General features: G+C 46.3%; 4 protein-coding genes across 10 annotated transcripts; 2 read left to right on the top strand and 2 right to left on the bottom strand.

The window, feature by feature from the left end:
* Positions 1-1,935: 1,935 nt before the first annotated feature.
* Positions 1,936-4,918, top strand: XBP1 (X-box binding protein 1). Its single transcript, XM_015877945.2, has 5 exons — positions 1,936-2,187; positions 2,269-2,365; positions 2,434-2,562; positions 3,291-3,454; positions 4,143-4,918. The coding sequence occupies exons 1-5, from the start codon at positions 2,000-2,002 to the stop codon at positions 4,330-4,332; spliced, it is 768 nt and encodes a 255-aa protein (XP_015733431.1). The 5' UTR covers positions 1,936-1,999; the 3' UTR covers positions 4,333-4,918.
* Positions 4,919-4,975: 57 nt separating this feature from the next.
* CCDC117 (coiled-coil domain containing 117) lies at positions 4,976-12,339 on the bottom strand. 2 transcript variants are annotated; one of them, XM_015877947.2, is made up of 5 exons: positions 11,942-12,339; positions 11,417-11,467; positions 10,797-11,033; positions 9,440-9,577; positions 4,976-8,879 (listed from the first exon to the last, which is right to left on the bottom strand). In XM_015877947.2, the coding sequence occupies exons 1-5, from the start codon at positions 12,223-12,225 to the stop codon at positions 8,627-8,629; spliced, it is 963 nt and encodes a 320-aa protein (XP_015733433.1). In that variant the 5' UTR covers positions 12,226-12,339; the 3' UTR covers positions 4,976-8,626. The 2 variants fall into 2 exon arrangements, with proteins under 2 accessions (XP_015733433.1, XP_015733434.1); XM_015877948.2 differs by lacking the exon at positions 9,440-9,577.
* Positions 12,340-12,391: 52 nt separating this feature from the next.
* LOC107321228 (solute carrier family 2, facilitated glucose transporter member 11-like) lies at positions 12,392-21,873 on the top strand. 5 transcript variants are annotated; one of them, XM_015877940.2, is made up of 13 exons: positions 12,406-12,520; positions 13,358-13,443; positions 14,991-15,089; positions 15,323-15,483; positions 15,854-15,978; positions 16,763-16,892; positions 17,812-17,960; positions 18,895-19,082; positions 19,189-19,299; positions 19,398-19,499; positions 20,055-20,130; positions 20,585-20,712; positions 21,068-21,873. In XM_015877940.2, the coding sequence occupies exons 2-13, from the start codon at positions 13,408-13,410 to the stop codon at positions 21,266-21,268; spliced, it is 1,506 nt and encodes a 501-aa protein (XP_015733426.1). In that variant the 5' UTR covers positions 12,406-12,520; positions 13,358-13,407; the 3' UTR covers positions 21,269-21,873. The 5 variants fall into 5 exon arrangements, with proteins under 5 accessions (XP_015733427.1, XP_032303720.1, XP_015733429.1 ...); XM_015877941.1 differs by lacking the exon at positions 13,358-13,443 and having other exon boundaries at positions 12,392-12,520; XM_032447829.1 differs by lacking the exon at positions 13,358-13,443 and having other exon boundaries at positions 12,392-12,556.
* Positions 21,874-22,364: 491 nt separating this feature from the next.
* HSCB (HscB mitochondrial iron-sulfur cluster cochaperone) lies at positions 22,365-24,042 on the bottom strand. Of its 2 annotated transcripts, none has more exons than XM_015877951.2 (6): positions 23,799-24,042; positions 23,633-23,729; positions 23,299-23,388; positions 23,038-23,182; positions 22,632-22,679; positions 22,365-22,522 (listed from the first exon to the last, which is right to left on the bottom strand). In XM_015877951.2, exons 1-6 carry the CDS (start codon positions 24,023-24,025, stop codon positions 22,431-22,433), a joined length of 699 nt encoding a protein of 232 aa, XP_015733437.1. In that variant the 5' UTR covers positions 24,026-24,042; the 3' UTR covers positions 22,365-22,430. The 2 variants fall into 2 exon arrangements, with proteins under 2 accessions (XP_015733437.1, XP_015733438.1); XM_015877952.2 differs by having other exon boundaries at positions 23,299-23,385.
* Between the last annotated feature and the right edge of the window lie 14 nt (positions 24,043-24,056).

The following is a 24,056-nucleotide window of genomic DNA, read 5'->3' as shown; positions in this document are numbered from 1 at the left end:
CTGTCTTGTATTGCCCACACTCATTCTGCAGCATTCCCCTAAAGCTGCACTCATAGTTTCCAACTCAAGCGAGTGCTCTACTTTTTCCTTTGACTTGTAACGACCACTACAAATGTATAATTACACGTCCATGTATATTGGTGGACACAATTCCTCTCAAGCAATAGTGCTTCTAGAGAGCACCCACAGCATGCAGTTCTGTCTTTTTCTTGGGCCAGGAGCTTAATCAAATCTGCAAAGATGTTAAAATGAGGCATCTTCCATTAACAGTGCTACCAGCACCCCAGCAAACATAGGCATAGGGATGAAGTCCTCCCTGCACAGCAGACAACAAACTCAGCAACCAGCTTAGCAGTCTCCTTTAGAAACACAGTGCTGATTTTTCACCTGAAGATGGAGAGGAACCATATCTTGAGAGATACACTCTCCATCTCAGCATGTTGATGAAACGTACGAATAACTAAAATGAACAGAAAGATAATTACAGACATTACAAGTTCGGAATAACCTTGCTTTAGGCTGCAGAACAGTTTCCTTTCTCTTTAATCAGCTACTGATACAGATCTGGGAATATGCCAGCTGTTGACATGAGCTGGAGGCCCTAGGCCACTTTCCAAGTGTTTCTAGACACACACTGGGCAAACATGCTCTTTCTCAGACTATGTCTATTAATTAAATTACCTTTCCTCTGTACACTCTCATTTTCTTTACCTCCCCTGTGCCCCCTTTTTTTTCCACGTGCAGATAACATTCGACTCGTATTTCTTTCCCTATCTGATGTTACACAAGGGGGAAGCCTCCCCACCTTTGTTAAACACAACTATTTCCTTTGCTAGGTCGGCCACCTGGAACACACCACATAAAAGCTGTTGGCAGGAACTGATGTTGTTTCTGGCAGGACAACCAACAGGATCTTCATTGGCACATCCTCACATCGTGCTGATGAACTACACATCTAAAGAGAGGCAGTGAGAAACAAGGGGCAGAGCCCTTCACACAGAATGACCCGGGTTGGAAGGGACCTCAAGGATCATGTAGTTCCAACCCCCTGCCTGGCAGGGCCACCAAACATACGCTTTACTAGATCAGAGTTGCCAGGGCCCGCGTACTAACTGGCCTTGAACATCAAATGGACGGGGCATCCACACTCCCTGTGACTGTTCAGGCCTAATCTCCTAGTGACGAACTCGTACTCCAACTAAATACTTCCTCTTACGTTAAACATTCCCGTGTTCCTGCTATTATCTAGCCATTTCCAGGTTGACTCCTCCTGGCAGTAAGTTCCCTATCAGTGTATTGAAGGCTGCAATGGGACCCCGCAACCTTCCTCTTCTCCAGGCCTGACAATACCAACTCCCTCAGCCTGTCCTCATAGGGGAGGTGCTCCAGCCCCCTGATCATCTTCCTGTCCCTCCTCTGGACCCTTTCCTAAATCTCCATGTCTTTAAGATCCCTTAGCGGGATCTGTGCGATGGAGGAAGGGGGAATGGTTTCAAACTAAAAGAAGGGAGGTTTAATTGGGATGTAAGGAAGAAGTTGTTCACACTGAGGGCAGTGAGGAGATGCACTGGGTGCACTGAGAGGCGGAGGGGGCTTCAGAGATGGCCCAGCTTTACTGTGTGCTGTGTGTTGTGTGCTGCCTGCCCCCAGCTCAGGCTGCCCAGGGCTCATCCATGGCCTCATGCACCTCCATGGACCCACAGCTCTGGGTGAAATCAAGTCTGAGCTCAATCCCAGCTTCATTCCCCTCCCCTTTCCCAATGGCAGGGCGGCCATGACACCCCGCCACGTACCAACCCCTGCCCCACAGTCTGATGCAATCCGCCTCAGCCTTGCTCCCTCCTGCAGCCAATCACAGCCCGCGATGTGCCGTACGTCACTCCCTCTCGACCAATCAGAGAGAGCCACGACTGTAAAAAACCGGGCGGGGCCGCCGTGCCCGCCACACGACGGCGGCGGCTGGGACGGGTCGGTGTGTCCGTGTGTCGGTGTGTCCGTTATGGCGGCGCTGCGCGGAGCCCCGCGGCTACTCCTTGTCCCGGGCGATGCGGCCGAACCCGCTCCAGGCCGCCGTCTGTCCGTCGTGCTGCCCGCAGGGGCCCCTCCAGGCCCTACGGAAGCTCCGCCGCCTGCCCGCAAACGGCAGCGCCTCACCCACCTGAGCCCTGAGGAGAAGGCCCTGCGCAGGTGAGGGGATGCGATGTGGGGCGGCCTTGGGCCCAGCGGGGCTGATCGGCGGTAACACCGTGCCCGCATTGTGACCCGCAGGAAACTGAAGAACCGAGTGGCGGCTCAGAGCGCACGGGATAGGAAGAAAGCGAGGATGACGGAACTGGAGCAGCAGGTGGTGGAGCTGGAGGAGGAGGTGAGCGCCGGGCCGGGCTGTGCGGGGAGACTGAGGGATGAGGGCTGACATCGAGCTGATCTCCACAGAACCAGCGGTTATTGAGGGAGAACCAACGGCTGAGGGAGCAGACCGGCAGCCTGGCCATGGAGAACCAGGAGCTTCGCTGCCGCCTGGGGTTGGACGCTTTGAAGACAGAGCCGGAGTGTGAGGCTATGGTGAGTGCACGCAGAGGGGCAGAGTCCGGCTGTGCCGCTCCCTGAGGTCGCTTTGGGGCCGCTGTGTGCAGTGAGTATCCCGGCAGTGCGTGGGTGTTGCTCTCATATAGGAATATAGGCTGCCCAGGGAGGTTGTGGATGCCCCGTCCTTGGAGGTGTTCAAGACCAGGTTGGACGGGGCCCTGGGCAACCTGATCTAGTAAAGGTGTATGTTTGGTGGCCCTGCCGGGCAGGGGGGTTGGAACTACATGATCCTTGAGGTCCCTTCCAACCCGGGTCATTCTGTGATATCAAATGGTTGAAGTTGGGGGGGTCCGTGAAGATCACCCAGTCTCACCTCTGCCGTGGGCTGGTGGCCCTTCCTGCCTCAGGCTGCCTTGAGCTCATCCGTGGCCTTGGGCCCCTCCAGGAATGGGGCACTCACAGCCTGTCTGTGCTTCTATGCTCTGGGGTGGGGAGGAAGAAAGAGCTATTACAGTCACTTAAGCGTGTCTCAAAAGAACAGGGAAAGTGGTGAGGTACCAGGTTGTCATTATAACACTAGTGAGTAAGGTGGATTTCCAGGCGTGGGGAGGCTTGAGATGACACAAAGCAGTCTTGCCTCATCAGATTTTGTACAGCAAGTAGAGAATCTAATGGTGGAGTTGTTTGCAGAAGCGTGTGGTTTTGAGGGTGCTGTCCTGCCTGCCAGAACACTTGTGAGTGATGGGGCTTTTTTTCTCATACAGGATGTGAAGGAATCCAAGGTGGATGACATCAGGTTGGTGACCGGGTCCGCTGAGTCCGCAGCACTCAGACTACGTGTTCCTCTGCAGCAGGTACAGGCCCAGCTGTCACCATTTCTGACAACCTCCACATGGATTCTGATGGCTGTGACTCTTCAGATTCTGAGGTGAGCATCTGCTCCTGTCCTAAAGAGTCTAAAGACTTCAAAACTTTTTAATATGTCTCTTATTTTCAGTAGCTTGTTTATTAAGCTTTGGAATGCCCTATTTGTGACTTAAGGTCTAGTGGGTACCCCATATGTTCAGGAGGTGTTGATGCAACTTCAAGTTCAGTTTCTGTCATCTTAATGTTGCCTGGACAGTCTAATAGCTTATACAGCAGAAACATGCATACTGTAATTTTACTCTTATTGAAAACAGGCTTGGGTATTGATGACTACACTTGGAACTACACTTGGAGCTTCAAGACAACCAGTTGTGAATTGCTTCCTATCCTGAAGACTGTGGAAGCTTACGTACTTTTAGGTCATGGGCGGATCTGCTCATGCTTGGTTCTTGTCCTTGCTCTATAGAGCCAGTAGGTACTGTGGTGTTGGCATGTAAAGGGTCTGAGGCACTGAGGATCTATTAATGTGCTGTCAATGTGGAGTTTGGTAATCAATAGCATTAAGAAAGTTAATGAATGTTCTGATCAGTGACCACCTTACCAGTATCAATAACTGACAGTTGCTCTTGGTAAAGCTGCAGTTGTGTGGTGATGTTAGCTTATCTTTCAGGTGAAGGTGGACTTATGCCACAATAAATGTGTTGTTACATTAGTAGGCTGTCTTTCTAAAACAGTATTTTATTCTGCAGTCTGATCTCCTGTTCGGCTTTCTGGACAGTCTGGACCCAGAAATATTTCTCAAATGTGCTGATTCAGAATCATCCAGCCTGGAAAAGCTGGAGGAAGAGATGTGTGGAAAAACAAATTCCATACCGACCTCCCCCTCTCCCTCTCTGGGGTCCCCATCAGCTAAGCTGGAAGCCATTAATGAACTCATAAGGTTTGATCACGTGTACACAAAACCCTTAATACTGGAGTTTCCTGTTAAAATGCGCAACGAAACCAATATGCTTGTGAAAATTGAGGGAGTGTCTCTCTCTCCACCTGAAGACGAAGCAATTGCTGAGGTCCCAGTGTCTGTGAAAGAGGAACCTGTAGACAGCTTAATGCCTGAGCTGGGTATCTCTCATCTGCTTCCCTGTCACCATAGCTTTGCAGCCTCAAGCTCTCTGCTGGATGCTGGTAGTGACTCTGGATATGAAGGATCCCTGTCACCCTTCAGTGACATGCCCTCTCCTCTTGATGCTGACCATACTTGGGAGGATAGCTTTGCCAATGAACTTTTTCCTCAGCTGATCAGTGTCTAACTTGGTAGTGTTAACTGTCCCTGGTTACCTCCTGGCAGGGTAACATGATATAAATATACACCTCTTTTCAGCGGGTGGAAAGGGGTGGAATTGAAACTAGATGATCATTGTGGTCCTTTTCAACCCAGGCCATTCTATGATTCTATTCGGAGAAGTGCTGCTTGTTTCTTCCTATAAGTGCTGGTAGATGTAGTGATGGCCATTCATTTTTACTGGTGGGGGGGCAGATGGAAAACCACCTACAACTGATCCCTAGGGCTAAAATTTTCATTTTGGGGGGGGGGGGGGGGGGGAAAGGTTGTTTTTTATCCCCCACTGCTCCCATTCAACGTTCTCTTAAGAGAGAAGAAACTTAATTTCTCAATAACTTGGCAATTTGGACTGAACCTGAAAATCAAAGTACTCTTAACACTGAAAGCTTTATTGGGATATCTGTTTAGACAGCTGGATTACAACCGAAGTCTGTGCATTTTACAGATACACTGTATAAATGCCTGTTTTCTGTTGGCTACGTAGAGTTGCTCTCTCTGTTTTTATTTAACTATGTTGATGCAATTAAAGTGCAATGCAGCTCACTTCTTGCCTTGTTTGTCAGTAAAGGGGGGAAGGGAATATCTGGGCCTCTGAAAGCTTTGAGTTCTGTGTTTCTGGGGAGTGAGTCTTTGTGCCCTTCTGTTCCTCAGGCTGTACATGTGCCTGTACCTGCTCTTCTGATTGATCTCTGGAGGGTTAGAGCTGTGCTGACTTATGGTGCTTCAGCAGTTGCAGCAGTGCTAGTGAGTATGCATGGGATGAACTGTAAAGGTTGTAAAATGAAGAAAAGGGGGGTAATTCTCAGTGCTTGCTGGTAAAAAGCAGCTTTAACTGCTACTGCAGAACACTCCAGGTGTGACCGACCAATTAAAGTAGCAACACTGCCACCCAGTGACGTGGACATAGATTGCTTTCAATGTATTATTTCCGCTTACCTCAAAGATGGAAACACAGCTCAGAGAGCAACAATCGTTAGGTCTTGAAGAACCTGGTGTCTCCTGATTGCGTTTGGAAATGGACTGTTTAATTTTACACTCAGAATTTGTTGAAACACAGCAGCCACAAGTGCAGTGAGTACTATTTATGCCCTTTTGTATCCTCTTTTCATCTTTAATGTTGTAGATGTTTCACAATGTGGCTTATCAAAGCTTACTGTCAGTGTGGGTTCTGATACAAGTTGGTGTTATTTACTGCACACATTTCATGTAAGGTATCTGGGAGCTTCATAGAGCTCAGGACTTTTGCTAGCACTAACATCTATCAGATGTGAGCCTTGTGAGCTTGTGTCTGGTATACCTGGTTACACACTGCTCTTATACAGTCTGTAGCATTAAGGATGAATTGCACCATCTAAAAATACTTCAGAAAATTTATTGAAAAACTCACATACAAATGGTGATTTGGCCCCAAGAGAAGACAGACCAGAATCAGATCTTCCATATTTCAAAATAAAACTCTCCTAATACTGCATTGTGTTTCCTTTCTTCCTTGCAAACAGAATTAATAAAGTCTCTTAAGGAAGGCAACAACAAACCACTCTTACAAATACAGAAGTGTGGAAACAGCTGGTAGTTTGTCCTCACCAATTACAGGAGTATGATTTTGCTCAGTCCTTCCAGGTAATTGGTTCCTACTTTACCCATGTTCTCACTTGAAGCACTTCAGCCTTGTTCTCTCCTAACAGCTTAAATAAGTTAAACACATTTTAAAGTAACCCTAAACCAAAGCAAATGCACTGGATGCAGCTCTTCCCCATCTCATGGTCTTTGTCAATAGATGGTTCTTTCAGATGGCAGAATAGCAGAAGTCAATATTAATGAACAATTTTTCATTCAGTGTTTTGAGTAGGGAGGAAACTAGATTTAACAGTTTGGCCTCTCAGTTTTCTGTACCCTCTGCCAAAATGTCAGTGTTGCTGAGATGGTTTCATCGCAGTTTTGGATTTGTTACCCTCCTTTTTCCATTAATTCAGCATCAGAGCTATCAGTTAAATCAATCCCAATCTTGAGCTTCCACTACAATCCTGCAACCTTAAAAATAGATATTTAGAGGCACCTCGTTTTCTACCCGCAATGACTACAGCCTGCCCTGAACTGCGTTACTTCATACTCACGCCATGTAGCAGCAGGTCAAAGGCTGTACAATTTAAGCAAGTTCAACAGTATAATAATACATAAAAAATGTTACACGTTACATGCAAGAGATTTGTAACAGACTCTGAAATAGATTTAAGAGCAAGAAAAAGCTGCACACGCTCTCCAAAGCCCCAGAACGGTACTTAGATCCCAGTTTTCAGCATAATACCTATTGAAATGTTGGAATGTTTTTAGTGAAGCTCTGAAATATTTTAGCCAGAGACAGCAAATGTCAGAACAACTTCAACAATTAGAGCAAGATATACATAGGACTTAACTAACAGGGATAACTTTCAAAGGAAGCTGCTGTTCTAAGCCAAAGATGAATGACTGCAAAAACAGAAGTTTGATTTTAAACTGGCAACTATGAGTTATTTAAGCATTTAACAAACCCACACAGATTATCAAATAGCTGTGCACAGGATGAATATGTTTTCTTACACAGACAGCTGTGTTACTGAGGTCAGTGTACTCGCTCCTTCACGTGAACAGGATGTCAAATACAGACTGGAGACAGAATCTATGGCTTGGGAAGGAATTTTTCCACAAGAAAAGCCTCAGTTTGGGTTTGTCTGGAAAAGACCAAGGACTTGAGAGCAAAGATGACATTCTCTGCCTTGTTTGAGTGTAATAGTATTAGTGTGCATGGAAAAAACCTACGAGCTATAGTGCACTGATTCCTTAACACCCTACAGAATTATTTTGGCATATAAACTATGTGGCATCATGTTAATGGCATGTTCTAACTTAGCCCATAAATCTAGGTTTCCTCATACAAACATCTTCACTATCAGTGTCAGCGGTCTCAAAGTCGGGGACTTAATTACCTTGTTGTTCAGCATTTGACCCCCGTCACCCCAGAAAATCAGCTCCCTCTTACCTGATCTACCTACCACCTTGAGCAGAATTAAAGGATATTTCTTATTTAATCAAGTTGCGCTGTCTTGAACTGACTTGCCAGCTCAAAGCTTATAAAAATCACGTCACGATGTCAAACGTGCATCAGTTGGCTTGGGAACCACTTCTCTCTAGACTTTGTGCCATTTGGGGAGGAAGAGCATTAAAAACCCCACATTTATGAGACCATAAGCCAGAGAGGACTATAGTTAATAGATACCTTCCTAGTTAGTAGCCAGTTTTACTTCCCACAATGCAAAAGGGTTCTGCTCAGTCATAACATTCCTTCTTTGCCACACTGCAGAACGTATCATTGCAGTACTGGAGTTTCCATCAAGTAAGATGAAACAGCAATCATGTGAAGAGCTGTATTTCTACAGGGGTGACTTTATGTCTCTGACTAGACTCAGGAGCATGTCTCGCTTTCAATACCATCCTCTAATGTGAATAAAAGTAACTGACCAAGCATAGCATATGCACCAGTCTAAATGGCTCAGTAAGTGAAAAGCGTGGCTTAAGCCACCATAACATTCAGTTAATTGGATTTTAAACCTTTCCGAGGGCATTAGGAGGATATTTCATCATTAACAAAGATGGAAAGCTGCTTCCTTGTTCCAAAGGCCTCTGGGTTGCCTTCTCAGCAAAAACGAGAATATTTAACAGACCAGAATAGTATTTTTATAACATTTCCCAAAGTTGTCTCTGGCCAACCCATGTTCTTAAATCGCTACTAGGAGAACAAAAAAACAACCAAACTTCAGATTCACACAAACCAGAAGGAAAGAAGGAATAAAAATAACAACAACAACCAAAAAAAAAAGCCCATCACAAGGTCACCACTTTCAGTCTACAATTTGGCATCTAAAGCTCCATTTCTTCTTCTACACATCCAGAGATTTCCACGCTGGCATATGGATCTGGAGACATGGCAGTCTGTTGTGATTGGGGGAATGTTTCAGTCTGTGGGTCAAAAGCAGCTCTTGGTGTTGACTCTTTAGCTTGACACCCTTCAGTGCTCTGCTGTCTGAAGTTCTTAACAGAAACAGGCTTCAGTTTATCTGTGAGAAATTCAGGAAGTGGTTTCCAAAGCACCAGCTCCATAGAAGGACGGCTCCTAGAAGGGACGGAGTGTCAGTTAGTTTAAAGTACTGCAATCACATCTGCTAAATGTAGAAGATCAGCGAGAATCTTCTTCCACTGTGTGAGCCTGGAACTATATTCCAGGATGGAACCACATTCCAGGATGGAACCACATTCCAGGATGCACATCCCAACTTTTTGCCTATTCAATTTTCTTTAACTAGTTCCATTACTTGGAGTTCTAACCCTCTGTTCCTTCTGTTCCACCAAACTCAATGAGCATTGTTGGTCACACTTGAGGACCTTCTTTGGGGAACCCACATACATAAAAACGAGGACATAACCGTTTATTCAAAGTATTTCACTCTGTACAGATCAGGTACAGAACAGACAGCTTGATGGCTGCTGCAATTAAACACTTCATTCTGTTTTACATTAGGATAGTTCTTCCTGTTTTTGACCAGGTGAGTGGTCTGTTACACAACGCTGGCTGCATCATGCACTAATTAAGGACATTTCCACAAACACAAGACTGTGTCTCTCATTTCATTTCAGTGTTAGCTACATAGCACCAGGATTTCCTCCAGAACTTACATAGACTCTATTATTTTCTTTGTCAGGACTTCACCAAAATCCCTCTTCATCCCTTTTTTAAGGGTATCTGACAGGATAAGAGTGGGCAGATTGCTAACATTTCCATCAGCATGAACTTCCTCATCTTCATCAATTATCCTAGGAACGGAGGGGGAAGAGGGAAATAAACACTATTGAGCATAACTTTTAACAGGCACATCCACTGCAGACTACAGCTGTAACCACATGCACTGTACAGTGCAGATATCTGGCCTAGGCTGGGGTACCAGAAGCAGCGGGGCCATGTTCACGTGAGTCTCTCTTGGGCCAATATACCCTAAGAACGACTGCAACCATAGAAGCCACTCGAGCGGCTTCTGGTACCTGAGCTAGCTTTGTTTGTATCACAATGACACCAAGAAAACATAAACCACATTCACTTCTGGTCACAGCATATAATTCAGTCCTATGACAACAGTGAGTTTGTTACCCAACAACTTTGGCTGCTCAGTTCCCCATCTGTTAATTTTGAGAACGAATGAAAAGCTACTGAATTTCTTTCTTAATCTTGAAAGACTTCACATCAATCTTTGTAATCTTTCACAGCATACTTTGTAATGCAGGTAGAGCCAAATGAAGATAAATGACTGCTCTTATTTACCCATGGAAAAACGCACCCTTTCATGCATCGTATGTTAAGTACTCATCTAAAAAAAAGGGTTTTATAATGTATATGACTTCTTTGCTTCTCTAACTCTGCAGCAGTCACTGTAGAGTATTTTGGAATGCCAGTTCAGCTGCAGTCAATTGTTATGTACATATGACATCCCCCAAAGTCCTTGAAAGATAAGAATGCACAGTACATTTATTACATGACTGTAGAGGACTGACAAGAGCCACCCCATTTCCCACTCTCAAGCCAACTGATAGTTAACAAGATGAACTTCAGGTTTAAATATGTGGAAAGAGATCTCTGATTCACGCTGTTCTTTACACTCACAAATTCATACCTATCTCGAGCATTTTGAAGCATTAATCATAGAACAAGTTGTGATTTGCTGGGGAGAAAAAAAAGCTGAGCTCAATTCTGAATAGATAAGTTAAAAATGTGAGCTCTGGATACATGCAAAAGAAACTCGAGACCCAGTATAGTGATGTAGTATAGTGATGATTTTGAGGAGACTTGCATCCTCAATTACCACCATTATCAACCACAACACTCACAAAACCATCGGCAGCTTACATAGAGCACTCACACAGAAGGTTCATCCCAGACTCAGCAGTGTGGTAATACTTGTAAATGCTGGTTTTACCCCTTAATACCCACCAAAACAAGGTAAAGCTTAACAAAGCCAGTCCAGTCAATCCCTACATTTACCTGTCCTCAATTTCCTGAAGCTTCCTGCGAGCAACCTCGCATTGCTGCTCCCCCATTGTCTGCTCCATCTCTTCACAGGGGATTTCTAACATGGCACTTTCAGGCTGGCTGCCACCATATTGACTTGTTGCTACCTCCCCAGCTGCCTGCTGACCTGCACAGAGAATCCACTCTTCGGTGCTGGGATTCAAAGGGGAGTTTTTGGTTCCTGTCATTCTCTTCTTCTTCACGGGACAACTAGGAAACAAAACAAGTTTACAATTGACCAAAGAGAAACCTGGTTTTCTACAGGACGGCGTGTTAAAGTCATGTACGCTTCACCCAGCTTGACAAACTGCAGGAAGGAAACCTCTACAAAGTAATACACCAACATTGCTCTTATTAAAACATGGGGACCCCATGCAAGAAAGTCAGTACTGTGCAATTAATAGTAATAATAATAGTAATAGTCTCGTGCGGGTTGGAAGGGACCTTAGAGATGAAGAAACCCCAATGGGTTTGGGCTTCTGTGCAACCTGGGGGAAGAATTCCACATTGAAACAATGGAAGAAGTTCCCTTCCTGTGCATTTTGTAGATAAGATACGCTCAAATACTGATATAAAACACAAATTCAATTTACCCTTCTGACTCTTCTTCGAGCTTGTGCTTCTTTCCACATCGAACAGAGACACTGCAAAACAGAGAGCAATAGTTACTGCCTGGTACTAAGTTCAACCTCAGTACATCATCTCATGGCAACACGCTCAAATTAAATGTAACCAAACAGCAAAATCTGACAGAACTGTGCAAGTCTTCACATAAAAACAAACTGTGTTCACATATTTCAAATAGCAATTTGATTTTTAAAAGGCATCAGAGCTTTGAGAACTTATCAGAAGGCTGGGCAGCCTGAGCTGGGGGCAGCCAGCACACGGCAAGGGTGGGATCCTGAGCTCCGCTCCAACCTCAGCCATTCCGTGAATCTATCATCAAGAATCAGTAAATTCGCTCACATTTCTTCAGTTTTTGAAGGCTTCTTCATCCCTCAGCAACAAATTCAAGGCAGCAAAGCCAGCAATGCGATGCTAACGAGCAGATAGCACAGTACAGGCACAAAACAAACCACGACCGCCCCGGTAACCCGTGTAGGCCGCCCCGCACTCACCGGCTGTGGTTCTGCTGCGGGTTCGGCGCTGGCGTGAAGGATCCCACGGGGGGCACGGCCACGGCTTCGTTGTAACTCCCGAGCGCGGCCAACGAGGCGATATCGAACCCAGCGGGCGGACACACTCCGATAGAGCCGTATCCTCCGTCGTTCCCGTTCCCCACCATCTGCGCGCAGCCCACGGCGTCCCCGGGCAGGACGGGGCGGTCAGGAGCCGCGGCCTGAGGGAACTCCAGCCCGGGACCCGCGGGGATGCCCTGACAGGACCTGCCCAGCGCCGCCATCCGTCCCACCGGGCCGAACCGGGCCAGAGCCCCGCAGCCTTCCAGGCCTTTCGCCCCGCTCGGAGCAGGCGGCACAGCCCGCTGGGACCTGTAGTTCTGCGGCCACCGCGGAGTGCGACGGGAGATGTAGTGCAGGGCGGGTGGTGCTATGGCAGCTATGGCTGAACGCGGCGCTGCCCCAGCCCTGCCCGCATGGAGGCCCGATCCCGGTCCGCCCCCCCCGGGCTGATCCCCTTGGGGCGGATCGCAGCCCGATCCCGGTCAGCTGAGGGCAGGAATGGCTGCGGAGCGGCAGGTAACGGGGCGAGTTGGGAGCCGGGCTGTGGAGCTGGCGGGTGCTGTGGTGTGTGTTTGTGTGTGTGTTTGTGTGTGTGTTTGTGTGTGTTTGTGTGTTTTTGTGTGTTTTTGTGTGTGTTTGTGTGTGTGTTTGTGTGTGTGTTTGTGTGTGTTTGTGTGTGTTTGTGTGTGTTTGTGTGCTGTGCTCTGAGCGCTGCTGCCAAACCTGTCACTGGGAGCTGGCAGCGTCGTGCTGGGAGATTTTGTTGTCAGCTGCTGCGGCTTCGTGAGGTTTTATCAGCGTTGGGCTTCAGGGCAGCGCTGCCCAGAGCTGTGGGTGCCCCATCACTGAGGTGCCCGAGGCCATGGATGGGCGCTGGGCAGCCTGAGCTGGGGACAGCCAGCACATGGCAGGGGTGGGGGATGCTGAGCTCCACTCCAACCTCAGCCATCCTGAGTTCCATCTTCAGAAGGGTTCAGAAGGATCCAGGACACGGGGAAATGGTTTTAAGTTGAAAGAGGGAAGATTTAGGTTGGATGTTAAGGGGAAGTTCTTCACTAGGAGAGTGGTTAGGCCCTGGAACAGGCTGCCCAGGGAGGTTGTGGATGCCCCGTCCTTGGAGGTGTTCAAGACCAGGTTGGACGGGGCCATGGGCAACCTGATCTATAAAGGTGTATGTTTGGTGGCCCTGCCAGGCAGGGGGTTGGAACTACATGATCCTTGAGGTCCCTTCCAACCCAGGTCATTCTGTGATTCTGTGTGACTCTGTGATCCCACAGGCTGGAGGTGGAGCACAAACACCTGTGTTTTCCTGCAATAATAACTCAATTTCTTTGGCACCTTTTATCCCTGTAGTGTAGTTTACTAATTTTTGCAAAGGAAATCTAATTCAGCCCATGCTGTGAATGGAGTCCCAGCCCCTGCTGAGTGCACCCAGCAAGGTAAGCGGAGCGATGTGGCTCTGTGAAACTCCCTGCTTGTTCGTGGTTAATTAGTTGGAATGCTCCTTAACCATCACGAGTTCAAGAACTCGTGAAAGACACAAGGCTGTTGTCAGTGGCATAAGAAATCCGGGCCCAAACTGCAACACATGTGACACAGCATATGAGGGGAATGGGCAGGAGGAAGAATGGAGGTGTCATAGCAAAACAAAGTGTAGATGGTTCGGGTCAGTGACTGGGCTCTTTTCCTGACCCCCTGCAGTGTTTTCATGATGTTTAGCTCTCACTCTGGAACCAGAGGCTCAAAAAAGGCTTGGGGTGAAGGAATTGGCCTGGAGAGCATCATAGTGGATGTTATATGCATGTGCAGGGGTTGCTGACCTCTGGTGAGCTGCATGATCATCTGGTACATCCAGTGTAATCAAACAGGGAACAGAAGGTATCGTAACAGTGTGTCCTGTAACCATTCATGGCTTAGGTGCCCTGTTAGGGCTTTGTGTTAGTAATGGGGCAGGTACATTGTGAGTCCTGATTGGAGCGAGGAGTTCATCATATATTATAATATACAAGAATTCTGACCCAGCTGCTTGGCAGATGAGGAGTGTGAGGTGCGGTAAAGGAAGGCCTTGTGCAGAGAAGTGGGTCAGTAGGGAACCAGATCTCTGTGCTGCTCTTATGGCTGTGCTGCTGCTGCTGCATTGCTGTAGCTGTTGCTCGGGATTATGCTGTTTCTTTGTTCCCTCTAAGAGTGCTTTGATGGCCGTGGTTCTGTTATGTAGGTTAAAACCATGGCTTTAACAGGCATAGGGAATAATTTCCAGGGTTGTCTTGACTTTGGACTGTTTTAGACTTGAAGTTATGCATGAAACTTCATTTTATTGCTGGAAGAAGTGAGGCAGAGGGCACATGGCACCATCTGACGGGATGGTGTACCACAGTTATACCTCATGGAAGCAGAATGGAGGTGGTTACAGGGTATGTAACCCATGAGGCACATAAGGTGTGTGGATGGTACTTGGTTAATGGGAAGATCTGGGTGTACAACGCCTGTATTTGGCACATGTTGTTTTTGTCTTCCTGCCTCTTCACTACAGCCCTTATTGGTTACTCTTCATTCATCGCCTTGGCTGTCATTTAGTCGAATAGTTTTTATCCTCAGGAAACCATAAGACATCTAATGGAAATGTTACTCGGATTTTATCCCTGTTAGGTCCTAAAATTCTGTATAAAGAGTTGAGGCCATGAGCAGCTGGTGCAGAACGTGTTCCCACAGCTCAGTAGATGGCATCAGTTGTGCCGTGGTTTGTGTATGGTTTATCTATAAGTTTGTCATGTTTGTGTCCTTGGAAAACACTACAACTGTGGCCAACATCAGTGTGAAATGCTTCTCCTACAACAGATGTTTGAGATCTTAGGTTGTTTTGTAACCAAATCGCTTTCATGGTCCATAAAGTCCGTGATTATCTCACTGATTTTTCTCCTAGGTGTTACACACATGTGAGTTCAAGGTCCTGCCTGTGTTCATTCCTAACCCTCTTGTTCCCTAGTTTCCCAGCTGGACCTTGTTTCTGGCTGTTTGCTCGGTGGGAATTGGAGGGACGTTTCAATATGGATATAACGTTTCCATTATCAATGCCCCCACTCAGGTAAAGTATTCTGCCTTGTGCTAATTCAGCTGTCCCGTGTAACTGCTTTAGAATAATTAACACAATAAAACAAAGAACATCTTCCAGTCAGCCAGGAATGCTGCATCTTCTATTGCATCTATGTGCTGTGTCAGAGAACATCCTGCTTGTTAGAGTGGGATTTCAGGATTGACTCCTAATTGCTGTAGGGCTGGATGGAATGCTGTACCGACACCATTCTTTCTCTCCTGCAGCACATACACAAGTTCTTAAATGAAACCTGGGCCAGTCGTTATCACGTGGAACTCGATCCCAACCTGCTGACTTTTCTTTGGTCTGTTATTGCTTCTATCTTTACACTCGGTGGCCTGTGTGGAGCCCTGATTGGAGGCAGCATGGCAATTCAGCTGGGCAGGTGAGTTACAGGGACAGGCACAGACAGAGCACGTTTTCTTTTCCTACTTTCTTCCTAGGAGTACTTCCAAGAGTATGGCAGTGCTGTGTGAAAACACCCTTCCCATAAGTGTCCATCTGTGCCCTGTATTAATGGTAAGGGTGTGTTGTGTGATGTGTAATATTTCATTAACATTCCATATAAACACAGTGTGAATGAACAAAGCTGCGTTCCTACCTTGCCATGGCTGTTTTCAGATGTGAGTGAAGAGTTGTATCAGATTCCCAATGAGCAACTTGTCCCTCCAGTCCAAAGCCCATTTGTATCACCAAAAAATAAAGTGCTTGTTTAAAAAGTGTTATTGATTATTCTTTATCTTCCCCCCCTTCAGGAAAGGAGCTCTTCTGATGAATAACGTTATAGCCATCCTGGCTGCCATTTTAATGGGGATCAGTTTTCCAACAGGATTGTTTGAGTTGCTGATTGTTGGAAGGTTTTTGATTGGTATAAATTCAGGTAAGGGATTTCCTGTCCCTGCTTTCAGTAAGCTGTGGTGTACGATGGCTTAACGTTACTGGTGAACCTTTAGATGTTACAATACAATAGATATTACTATATATTCTGCTTTGTAGATTAGATCTGAATTCTGTTGTTTAATTTGGACTCTGAAGGCAGATGAATTCACAGGAAAAGTCCCATTTCCTACGTGTTTCAGTTCAGTGCTGCATTTCAAAGCAAAACCTGGAAACTGAAAAGTCTCAAGTCCTGTAAGCAGTGATTGAGCACCTGGTGGGAAGGCAGGGCCAACCCTGGGGAGCTCAGGTGCATGCAATGTACTTGAGTAATCAGATGGGGTGGAATCAGGATCTTCCCCTTCCCAGCCTTCATTCAAAGGCTGGCAGTGGAGGTGAGGGTATTTCTTGCTGGAGATCCTTGCCTACCTGAGGCCTTCCAAAGGTAAGCAGCTCTTCATTTCTGTGTATGTTGCATTTGGGCTTGTGCTTGTTTGCTGCAGCCAAAGACTTTGCTGCCCTGCTATTGTCATGGTATTTTCCATCTCATTATGGTGTTACGCCTGTTTGTAACAGCATGAAGAACCATGGCTTTGGTGTGGTTGTAGTTATCTAGAATAAGGTAATATTTCATTAATGACATTGTTGTTCAATAATCAGAGTCTGGTAAAGGAACGAGTGTTCTTGAGCACAGAAATCCAGGGTTAAGTGCTGAATATCATATGATACATGAAGAGCTGCCACGATACAGTTTGTTTGTAGGAAAATGTTTCTCCTTTGACTTGCAGGTGTTGGGTTCTGTGTGCAGCCTTTGTACCTTGGGGAGGTTGCCCCAAAGCATCTCAGAGGAGGCATGGCCATGGGTAGCTCCATCTTTCTGACCGGGGGCATTCTGACAGGACAAATAATTGGTTTGAGGTTAGTAATACATGTTCTTTTTCTACCTTGTATTATTTCACACAAGGAATTGCAATTCCCTGCAGCTTCCTGAAGGATCCTCACTGTAGGATTTCTGAATCAACTTATACAGAAGGTATAACAGAAAAACTTATTTCTGCCACTTTATTCTTAAAACTCCAAATTGTCTGTGCTATTTATCTGCACAGTTTACATACATCAAACAGAACAGCGCTGGTAAATGGGCACAGTTATGCCAAGTTCATGCTTTTGCTGGAGACAGTGGGTTATAACTAAATGCACGTGGCAGGACTTGAGGGGAGGGCCTTTGAAGTCCTTTATGGTGGCACTACCGCTGTTCTTGTCCCTTGTGAGAACTGTGCTGATTACTTTAGGTTCGAAGTGCTACAAAATAAATTAGAATGTAAACACAGACTGCCTAATCTGAGTCAGTACTTAAAATAAAAATACTTTCTATTGGGTAAGTTTATATTGCCCATCATTCCTCATCCTGTTGATTCCAAGGGCTCCAATTTTAGCAATTCCTTTCTATGTAAATACTCCTCATTAGATCAGCTCTGAATGGGAGGTGGGGTCAGGTGAGCTTCTGCTTTCCTTTCAGAGGCAAATGATTATATCACTCTCGAAAGCAGTTGGGAGTTTCAGCTTTAACCTTGAGGTGAAGTTCTTTGCTTTTGCATTCCTGTATTGTTAGAAAACATTGCTACAGCAAATCTGAAGCTAATTCTTGGAGTCAACACAGCACTAAGCAGCAAGAAAGCAGCACTGCTTGTTTCTTCCTGACTGAAACCTGATTTTAGAGTGGGTGGGAAATGCTTTGCAAACCTCTTTCTGTTGAGGTTCACGTGATGTAGGTAACAGGTTACAAGAAGCGTTTGTTGAAGGCAAACATCTTGCTTTCTCCCCACATCTCTCCCAGGGAAATATTAGGTGCAGAAGCATATTGGCCTCTTTTGCTATCCAGCAGCTGTGTTCCAGCAGTTGCCCAACTTTTGTTCCTGCCCTGGTTTCCCGAAAGTCCCAGATATCTTCTTATTGATAGAGGTGATGAGCTGAGCTGTGCCAAAGGTAACTCACAGTGGTTCTTTCTCTGCATCCTCAGAAGGTTATGATGAGCACGTTGGGTTCCAGATTTCACTTTTCTCTTTATCAGCACAATGTAGTTACATGGCCTTTGGTCTTGCATCCAAATGACTTCAGGTAATATTTTGCTTTAGAAGAATTAATTGTTTTCTTCCCTGCCGTCCACTAAAAGCATCCCAATGGCAAAATTAAAGACATGGGTGTAACAAAAGATGTGATGTTTGTCTCGAATTTAAGCAGAAGGCTATAAACTGCTTTGAATGTCCTCCAGTGAAAAGGCTGTTCAGCAGTTCGTGGCCCAGATATAAAACAGCTCCAAACAGTTTGCCTGGAGAATGTTTCAGGGTCAGATATTCAACTTAAATAAAAGGAATGCCTCTAAAATCTGATCCACCATGGCAAAACACACGTAAAGAGGATACCCTTCATTCTAGAAAACCAGTGTAGTGGAAATGGTCAGTCATGGCCTGAAGCAGTGATGGAGCACCTGGTGGGAAGGCAGGGCCAGCCCAGGGGAGCTCAGGTGTATGCAGTGCACCTGGGTGACCAGAAGGGTTGAAACAAGGATCCACCCCTTCCCAGCCCTCATTTAAGAGTTGGCAGTGAAGGTGAGGGCATCTCTTACTGGGGATCCCTGCCTACCTGAGCCCTTCCAAAGGTAAGCAGCTCTTTTATTTCATTTTTGTATCCATGGCTGCTGCCTCTGGGCTTGTTCTATTTGCTGTAGCCAAAGACTTTGCCACCCTGCTATTGTCATCCCATCACAGCCAGCAAGCAAAAAGTCATGAAGCAAATTGGTGTTTTTCTTCTTAAAGTAGAAAACATTTGTATTTTAGCAAAGGTTGTGGGTCCTTGTGGAAAGAGATGAGTTTCCAGAAACTGTGGAATTGGTTAAACTGAGTGCTGTGTTCTGTTTTAGCTTTGAAGCGACTTCACGGTTCTTCACAGTATCAAAGGGAGATGGAAGACATCCAGCGGGAATGCTTCGCCTTAGATGGGGAGAAACCCAAGAAGCCCTGGCAGCTCTTCACTGATCGTGCCGTGCGATGGCAGCTCGTTACTGTTGTTGTGATGACTATGGGCCAGCAGCTCAGTGGGATAAATGCTGTAAGTCACAATATAGAATAGATTCGGATGTATGATTTGTCTCTCACTGACCGTTTATTTACTGGAAATGCCTAATTCTGCTTTTCCCCCCCCCCTTCTGTTGTAGATTTATTTCTATGCAACCTATGTTTTTGAGCAAGCTGGGATCTCAGCTGACAAAATCCCCTACGTGACTCTTGGCACTGGCACTTGTGAATGTCTGACAGCACTCACCTGTGTATGCAGCAATTCCTTCTGCCTTCTAGTACAGACCGTAACAATTTAATGTTGGTAAATACGAGCTCAGTATGGTAACAAAACATTCCTTGTCCATAGGGTTTACTTATAGACCGCGTGGGAAGAAGATACCTCATCCTTGGGGGATACCTCCTTATGACCCTCTGGAGTGTTGTTCTGACGTTCTCTCTGACTTACCAGGTGTACAGTAGGACTCATTTTTATGTGATGTTACTAACAGGGAGTGTGACTCTGTGATGCTCAAAGCTGGAAGGTGGGAGCTGTGCTGCATTGAACAGCACTATAGAAAATGTCAAGATGCATCTGTAGTAATTCTAGTGCTGCTTTACTGCACCACTGGATTTTATGTACACGTAAACAACACAGTGAGGAAAATCTGTTTACTCTGAGCTCTCCAAGACAATTATGTAACTCACAGGATCATTCTGAAGTGCCAAAATAAGCACTGACAAAATGTTGAACTAATAATAGTAATTTTCCACGCTGATGCTGTTTTTGCTTCAGAAGATTGATGATAAATCTTGACAGAAGTATTGGAAGGCATCTGGTAAGATCTGAGATTGCAATATTGACTTTCACTGAAGCAGTCCTGTTAAATATAGGGGTCTTAAGCATCTGTGAATGACTGTTGGTCGTACTTGAAATAAAATAGCTGAGGAATGTGTAACTTGAGCCCAAATTTTAAACTAGATTATTGAAATATGAACTAAAGCTTTTCATTCCCTTCTGTTCCAGGAACTGCACTCCTGGGTGCCTTATGTGAGCATGATGTCCGTATTTGCCTTCATACTGAGCTTTGGGCTGGGACCAGGTATCACCCATTAAAGGATGTTTTAAAATGCTCAGCTGTGTCTTGGAGGGTGTAAAGAGGAAAGTGAGCGACTCTGCTGTGTAAACCAGTATTTACTGAAGGCTGCTGAGGCTCTCATTAAGGAATGCAAGTCATACAGTCTCATCAGAATGAATAGCATCAACAACCTGAAACTGAGGCTTGAGCTGTGTTCTTGTCATGGCCAGCTGTGTGCCAGGTGGGGCTCTTAGTTGTGGCAAGTCATAGAAGCAGCAAGATAAAACCCGTTACACCTTTAAAGGGACCTTTGGTGCCTGAGCAGTCCTATAGAAACAGGCCCACTTGAGAAGAATGCTCACTATGTGGGCAGAGATTGACAAACGTGCCATTAAAAATGACACCTTTGTGCCATTGGAAGCACTTTGTGAACAGCCATGTGCCACAATCACCTGTTGTCTCAAATGTGCTCCCCCAGGTGGCATAACCAACACGCTGATGGCTGAGATCTTCGTGCAGTCCTCGCGTCCTGCTGCCTGCATGATTGGAGGGGCTGTTAGCTGGATTAGTTTCTTCACCATTGGAATGCTTTTCCCTTTCATAGTGGTAAGTTGGCATACTTTGTTTTTCAGATTGCTTCACCTCCCACTGAACTCTTCTCTAAGGTTCCATCCAACTGCTTAGTGGGAGAAAGTGAGACTTCCACACTGGGGGCACACAAACCCTCAATTAAGTGTAACCAATACACCATTTTGTTACTGTTTGTTAAGACCTAAACAATTTGAAGTAAAAAGGAACAGGAATGAATGAGGGGGTTCAGATGGTGGGGTCTGTGTTGTTTGGGAGCCCACTGAGCTTCAGGCCATCAGGTTATCATGCAAAACAATACGGGCTCTTTGTTTTCTGAAGCCCACCATTGCACTTGAAGCATGTTGCAATCATAGATGCTGTTTATCTGCAGAGAGGCCTGAAGCAGTACTGCTTTGTGGTGTTCCTACTGGAGTGCTCCTCGGTTGCTGCTTTCATCTTCCTTGTCATTCCTGAGACAAAAAACAAATCTTTTCTGGAGATCGAGAAGGAATTTCACAAACTGAACTTTGGAAGAAGCAAAGAAAAGGAAACAGAACTTAATGAAAGAAGCCAACTCCATGATGAGTATTAAAAGAAGTATTTTCCCAGCTGTAACAGAATGAACTTAATGAGAATTACAAATGCTGTCCTATGAATTAGCACTGTAATGCTGTGAACAAGTAGTTTATTGCTTCCTCCTGCTGAGTTGGAGCTTAAGTAAAGGCAAATAAATCTTCATGATCTGCTGTTACGACTGCTGGTAGAATGTATGATACAGAAGGCCCAGCAGCTGCCTTTGGACAGGCACTGTACTGTACTTCAGGAGCTCTTTTAGTTCTAAGCTCCTTCCTCAGATCCAAGCATCTGTTAGTGCTTTACAGAAGAATACATGGCTCATAGTCTGAGGTGTTCAACCCAAACACGATCCAACCCACTGCAAAGCTGCTGTTTATGATCTGCTACTGAGAACATTAACTTAAGTCTGCGGTTGCTGTTTCTTAATATCAATAATCTCAGTGTAAGGTTTAAGAACATCAGATCCCTATTAGTCCTCATGCACAGACACGGGCAGTCCATCTCAAGGCAGTGTGACACTGATGTGATTTATCTTAATCAGGTTATCTTAAGTGATAATGAGGTTTATTAGAAAGCTTTGTTTCCTAGAATAGTAGTAATAAAGCAGTTATTGGTGTTTGAGTTGCGTGTTTTGTGCTTCGTGTCTTAATACTTCAAACTGTCCAACAGGGCTTTAAATCTTCTGCTCATTTCTGAAGGAAATTTCTGAAGGATGTTTCCTGGCCCATTGAAATCAACATGTCCAAAAGCACAAAGGAGCAGCAAGGACTGATGATGATGATAATAGTAAGAAAACAAAATCAAAATCATTTCACTTTTAAAGATGTTTCCAAGGCAGCTGGGTAGGATGCTCAGCAGAGCTGGCTGAGCTTTCCCTTTGATCTCCAATGTTGTGCCCAGTGCTTTTCCTCAACAGAAAGGAAACTCTATGGACGTTAGTGGTAAAAACTCATAACTGCACACTGTGAGCACCTCTCTGATAGTTTCCACACCCAGAACTCCATGAGGATGGTAACCTCAGGCACGTGATGCAGCTTTTCCTGGCTGCTTTGTTTTCCTTCTCTGAGAGTTAAAGCTTGTACCAGAGGTGTAAGAGGCAAACACCACTTGTCTGTGTTTGGTGCAAGTCAACAGTTTAATAAAAGTTACATTAATTCTTAATAGTAAATGAGATGCTATCAGGAAGGGATCTTCTTGTTCTTTAGTTTGTCCTCCAGGTTTGCAAAGTACTTCATTTTGGCAAGAAGCTTCTTAGCTTCCTGAAGGTCATCTACAAAGAAATTAAAACAAAGAGGATTATTTAAGAGGAGGGCACAACTGTCATTTTCAAGGTGAATCTGAAGGTTTCCTTGCCAGCAGCTATTTAATAAAACAATTACCTCTTTCAAAAGCTGCAGTCACCTCTTTGGTCAGTTCTTCTTGTCTGTCTGTAAAACAAATTATCTTATTCAGCTTTTGCTTCATATTTGTATCTAATACAGCCGTGCTCAGTCTGTGGTGTGGTCTTTTGGAAGATAAGAGCTCCTTGTGTTAGCACTGCCAGCCTTTTTCCTTATCCTTCCAGCAGTGTTTCTTTATTGACACAGCTCTACAGCCAGCAGTACCTATATATATACACACACACACACACACACACCAGTGGCTGCTCACTTCCCAGCAGCTCAACTTGCTTTGATCTCCAGCACTGCACCCAGGGTTCTTCCTCAATATAAACCCCACACGTTTCAGTAGACAATACAGGGATGTAAAATTCACTCGGTACAAAACCCGCAGACCGAGGCCCACCTTTAATTAACGTTTCTATCTCCCCGAGGATCTCGTCGTTCTGAGGCTCTGCTAATTTCTCATTGATTTCCATGATTTCCATGAGAAACTCCTTATCCTCATCGCAGTCCGTCTCCTGCGCCGGCTCCACACCGCGCAGCTCCAGCTGGAGGAAAACAAAACAGCTATTTGGAAACGTGAATATGGGCTCTCTGAGTGTGAGCACTGAGCGGCTGCGGGGCCCTAAGATGGGTGTGTGGATCTGCCCATCCCAGCACTCACCAGGTAGAGGCCGCGGCTCAGGGGGTGCAGCAATGTCTGGTAGGCCTTGTTGATGAGGGAAGAGTGCTGCTCCGAGTAGTGCTGCTCCTTCTGCCAAAGAGTAATGAGTCAATAAGCAGCGCACAGAGCGGTGACCCTGCACACACCCATGGTCAGGGGACGGGGCTGTGAGCGCTGATGGAGCTGTGGGTGTCCCTGAGCACTGCAGGCAGTGGGAGCAGATGCCCTCGGGGGTCCCGTACGACTCCCCGGAGCTCAGCGGTCCCGGAGCTCGGAGCCGACACAGCGCGTCTCCCATAGGGCAGCGGTCGGTCACTCGCGGTCGGTCACTCACCGCCGGGCTCTGTCCGAAGCGGTCTGGGTGCAGCGCTCGCTGGAGGCTCCGGAACCGCCGCTGCAGCCGCTGCGTGTCGATGCGGAAGGAGCGATCACTGCGGGCGACACGAGGCGGCGTGAGCAGCTCGGCCCGCTCCGCTCGAGTCCGCCCCGCCGGCACTCACCACTCCATCAGGCGGAACAGGTCGGGACGAGGCTCCGGCGGCTGCAGGGCCCGGCAGCGGGGACAGAAGTGCGGGACCGCATCGAGGCCGGACAGCGCGACGCCGCAGCTCCAGCACCGCGGGGACGGGACGGAGCCGGGTCCGACGCACCGCGGCCGCGGGGCCAACTCGGACACACGCAGCGCCCGCCGCGCCCGGCCCAGCTGCACCCGCAGCGCCGCCTGCATCGCCCGCACTACGGCTCCTCCCGGCACCGCG

The sequence above is a fragment of the Coturnix japonica genome, chromosome 15, assembly GCF_001577835.2.
Source record: "Coturnix japonica isolate 7356 chromosome 15, Coturnix japonica 2.1, whole genome shotgun sequence".
NCBI classification, from domain to species: domain Eukaryota; kingdom Metazoa; phylum Chordata; class Aves; order Galliformes; family Phasianidae; genus Coturnix; species Coturnix japonica.
Note: the sequence above shows the minus strand (reverse complement) of the source record. Positions and strands in the feature narration are given on the sequence as shown.

What these genes read in the sequence shown, in the direction of transcription:
- HSCB (XM_015877951.2), bottom strand. Translation starts at nt 24,025, where the DNA reads ATGCAGGCGGCGCTGCGGGTGCAGCTGGGCCGGGCGCGGCGGGCGCTG. An exon ending in GCTTCGGACAGAGCCCGGCG is followed by an intron (nt 23,389 to 23,632) that starts GTGAGTGACCGA and finishes ACTCTTTGGCAG; the next exon opens with AAGGAGCAGCACTACTCGGA. An exon ending in GACTGCAGCTTTTGAAAGAG is followed by an intron (nt 22,523 to 22,631) that starts GTAATTGTTTTA and finishes ATTTCTTTGTAG; the next exon opens with ATGACCTTCAGGAAGCTAAG.
- LOC107321228 (XM_032447829.1), top strand. Translation starts at nt 12,503, where the DNA reads ATGGCTGCGGAGCGGCAGGTAACGGGGCGAGTTGGGAGCCGGGCTGTG. An exon ending in GTCTGACAGCACTCACCTGT is followed by an intron (nt 19,300 to 19,397) that starts GTATGCAGCAAT and finishes CCTTGTCCATAG; the next exon opens with GGTTTACTTATAGACCGCGT. An exon ending in TGCTTTTCCCTTTCATAGTG is followed by an intron (nt 20,713 to 21,067) that starts GTAAGTTGGCAT and finishes GTTTATCTGCAG; the next exon opens with AGAGGCCTGAAGCAGTACTG.
- CCDC117 (XM_015877947.2), bottom strand. Translation starts at nt 12,225, where the DNA reads ATGGCGGCGCTGGGCAGGTCCTGTCAGGGCATCCCCGCGGGTCCCGGG. An exon ending in CTCGAAGAAGAGTCAGAAGG is followed by an intron (nt 11,034 to 11,416) that starts GTAAATTGAATT and finishes TTTGTTTCCTAG; the next exon opens with TTGTCCCGTGAAGAAGAAGA. An exon ending in CTTCAGGAAATTGAGGACAG is followed by an intron (nt 9,578 to 10,796) that starts GTAAATGTAGGG and finishes CTCCGTTCCTAG; the next exon opens with GATAATTGATGAAGATGAGG.
- XBP1 (XM_015877945.2), top strand. Translation starts at nt 2,000, where the DNA reads ATGGCGGCGCTGCGCGGAGCCCCGCGGCTACTCCTTGTCCCGGGCGAT. An exon ending in GAGGAGAAGGCCCTGCGCAG is followed by an intron (nt 2,188 to 2,268) that starts GTGAGGGGATGC and finishes TGTGACCCGCAG; the next exon opens with GAAACTGAAGAACCGAGTGG. An exon ending in AGCCGGAGTGTGAGGCTATG is followed by an intron (nt 2,563 to 3,290) that starts GTGAGTGCACGC and finishes TTTCTCATACAG; the next exon opens with GATGTGAAGGAATCCAAGGT.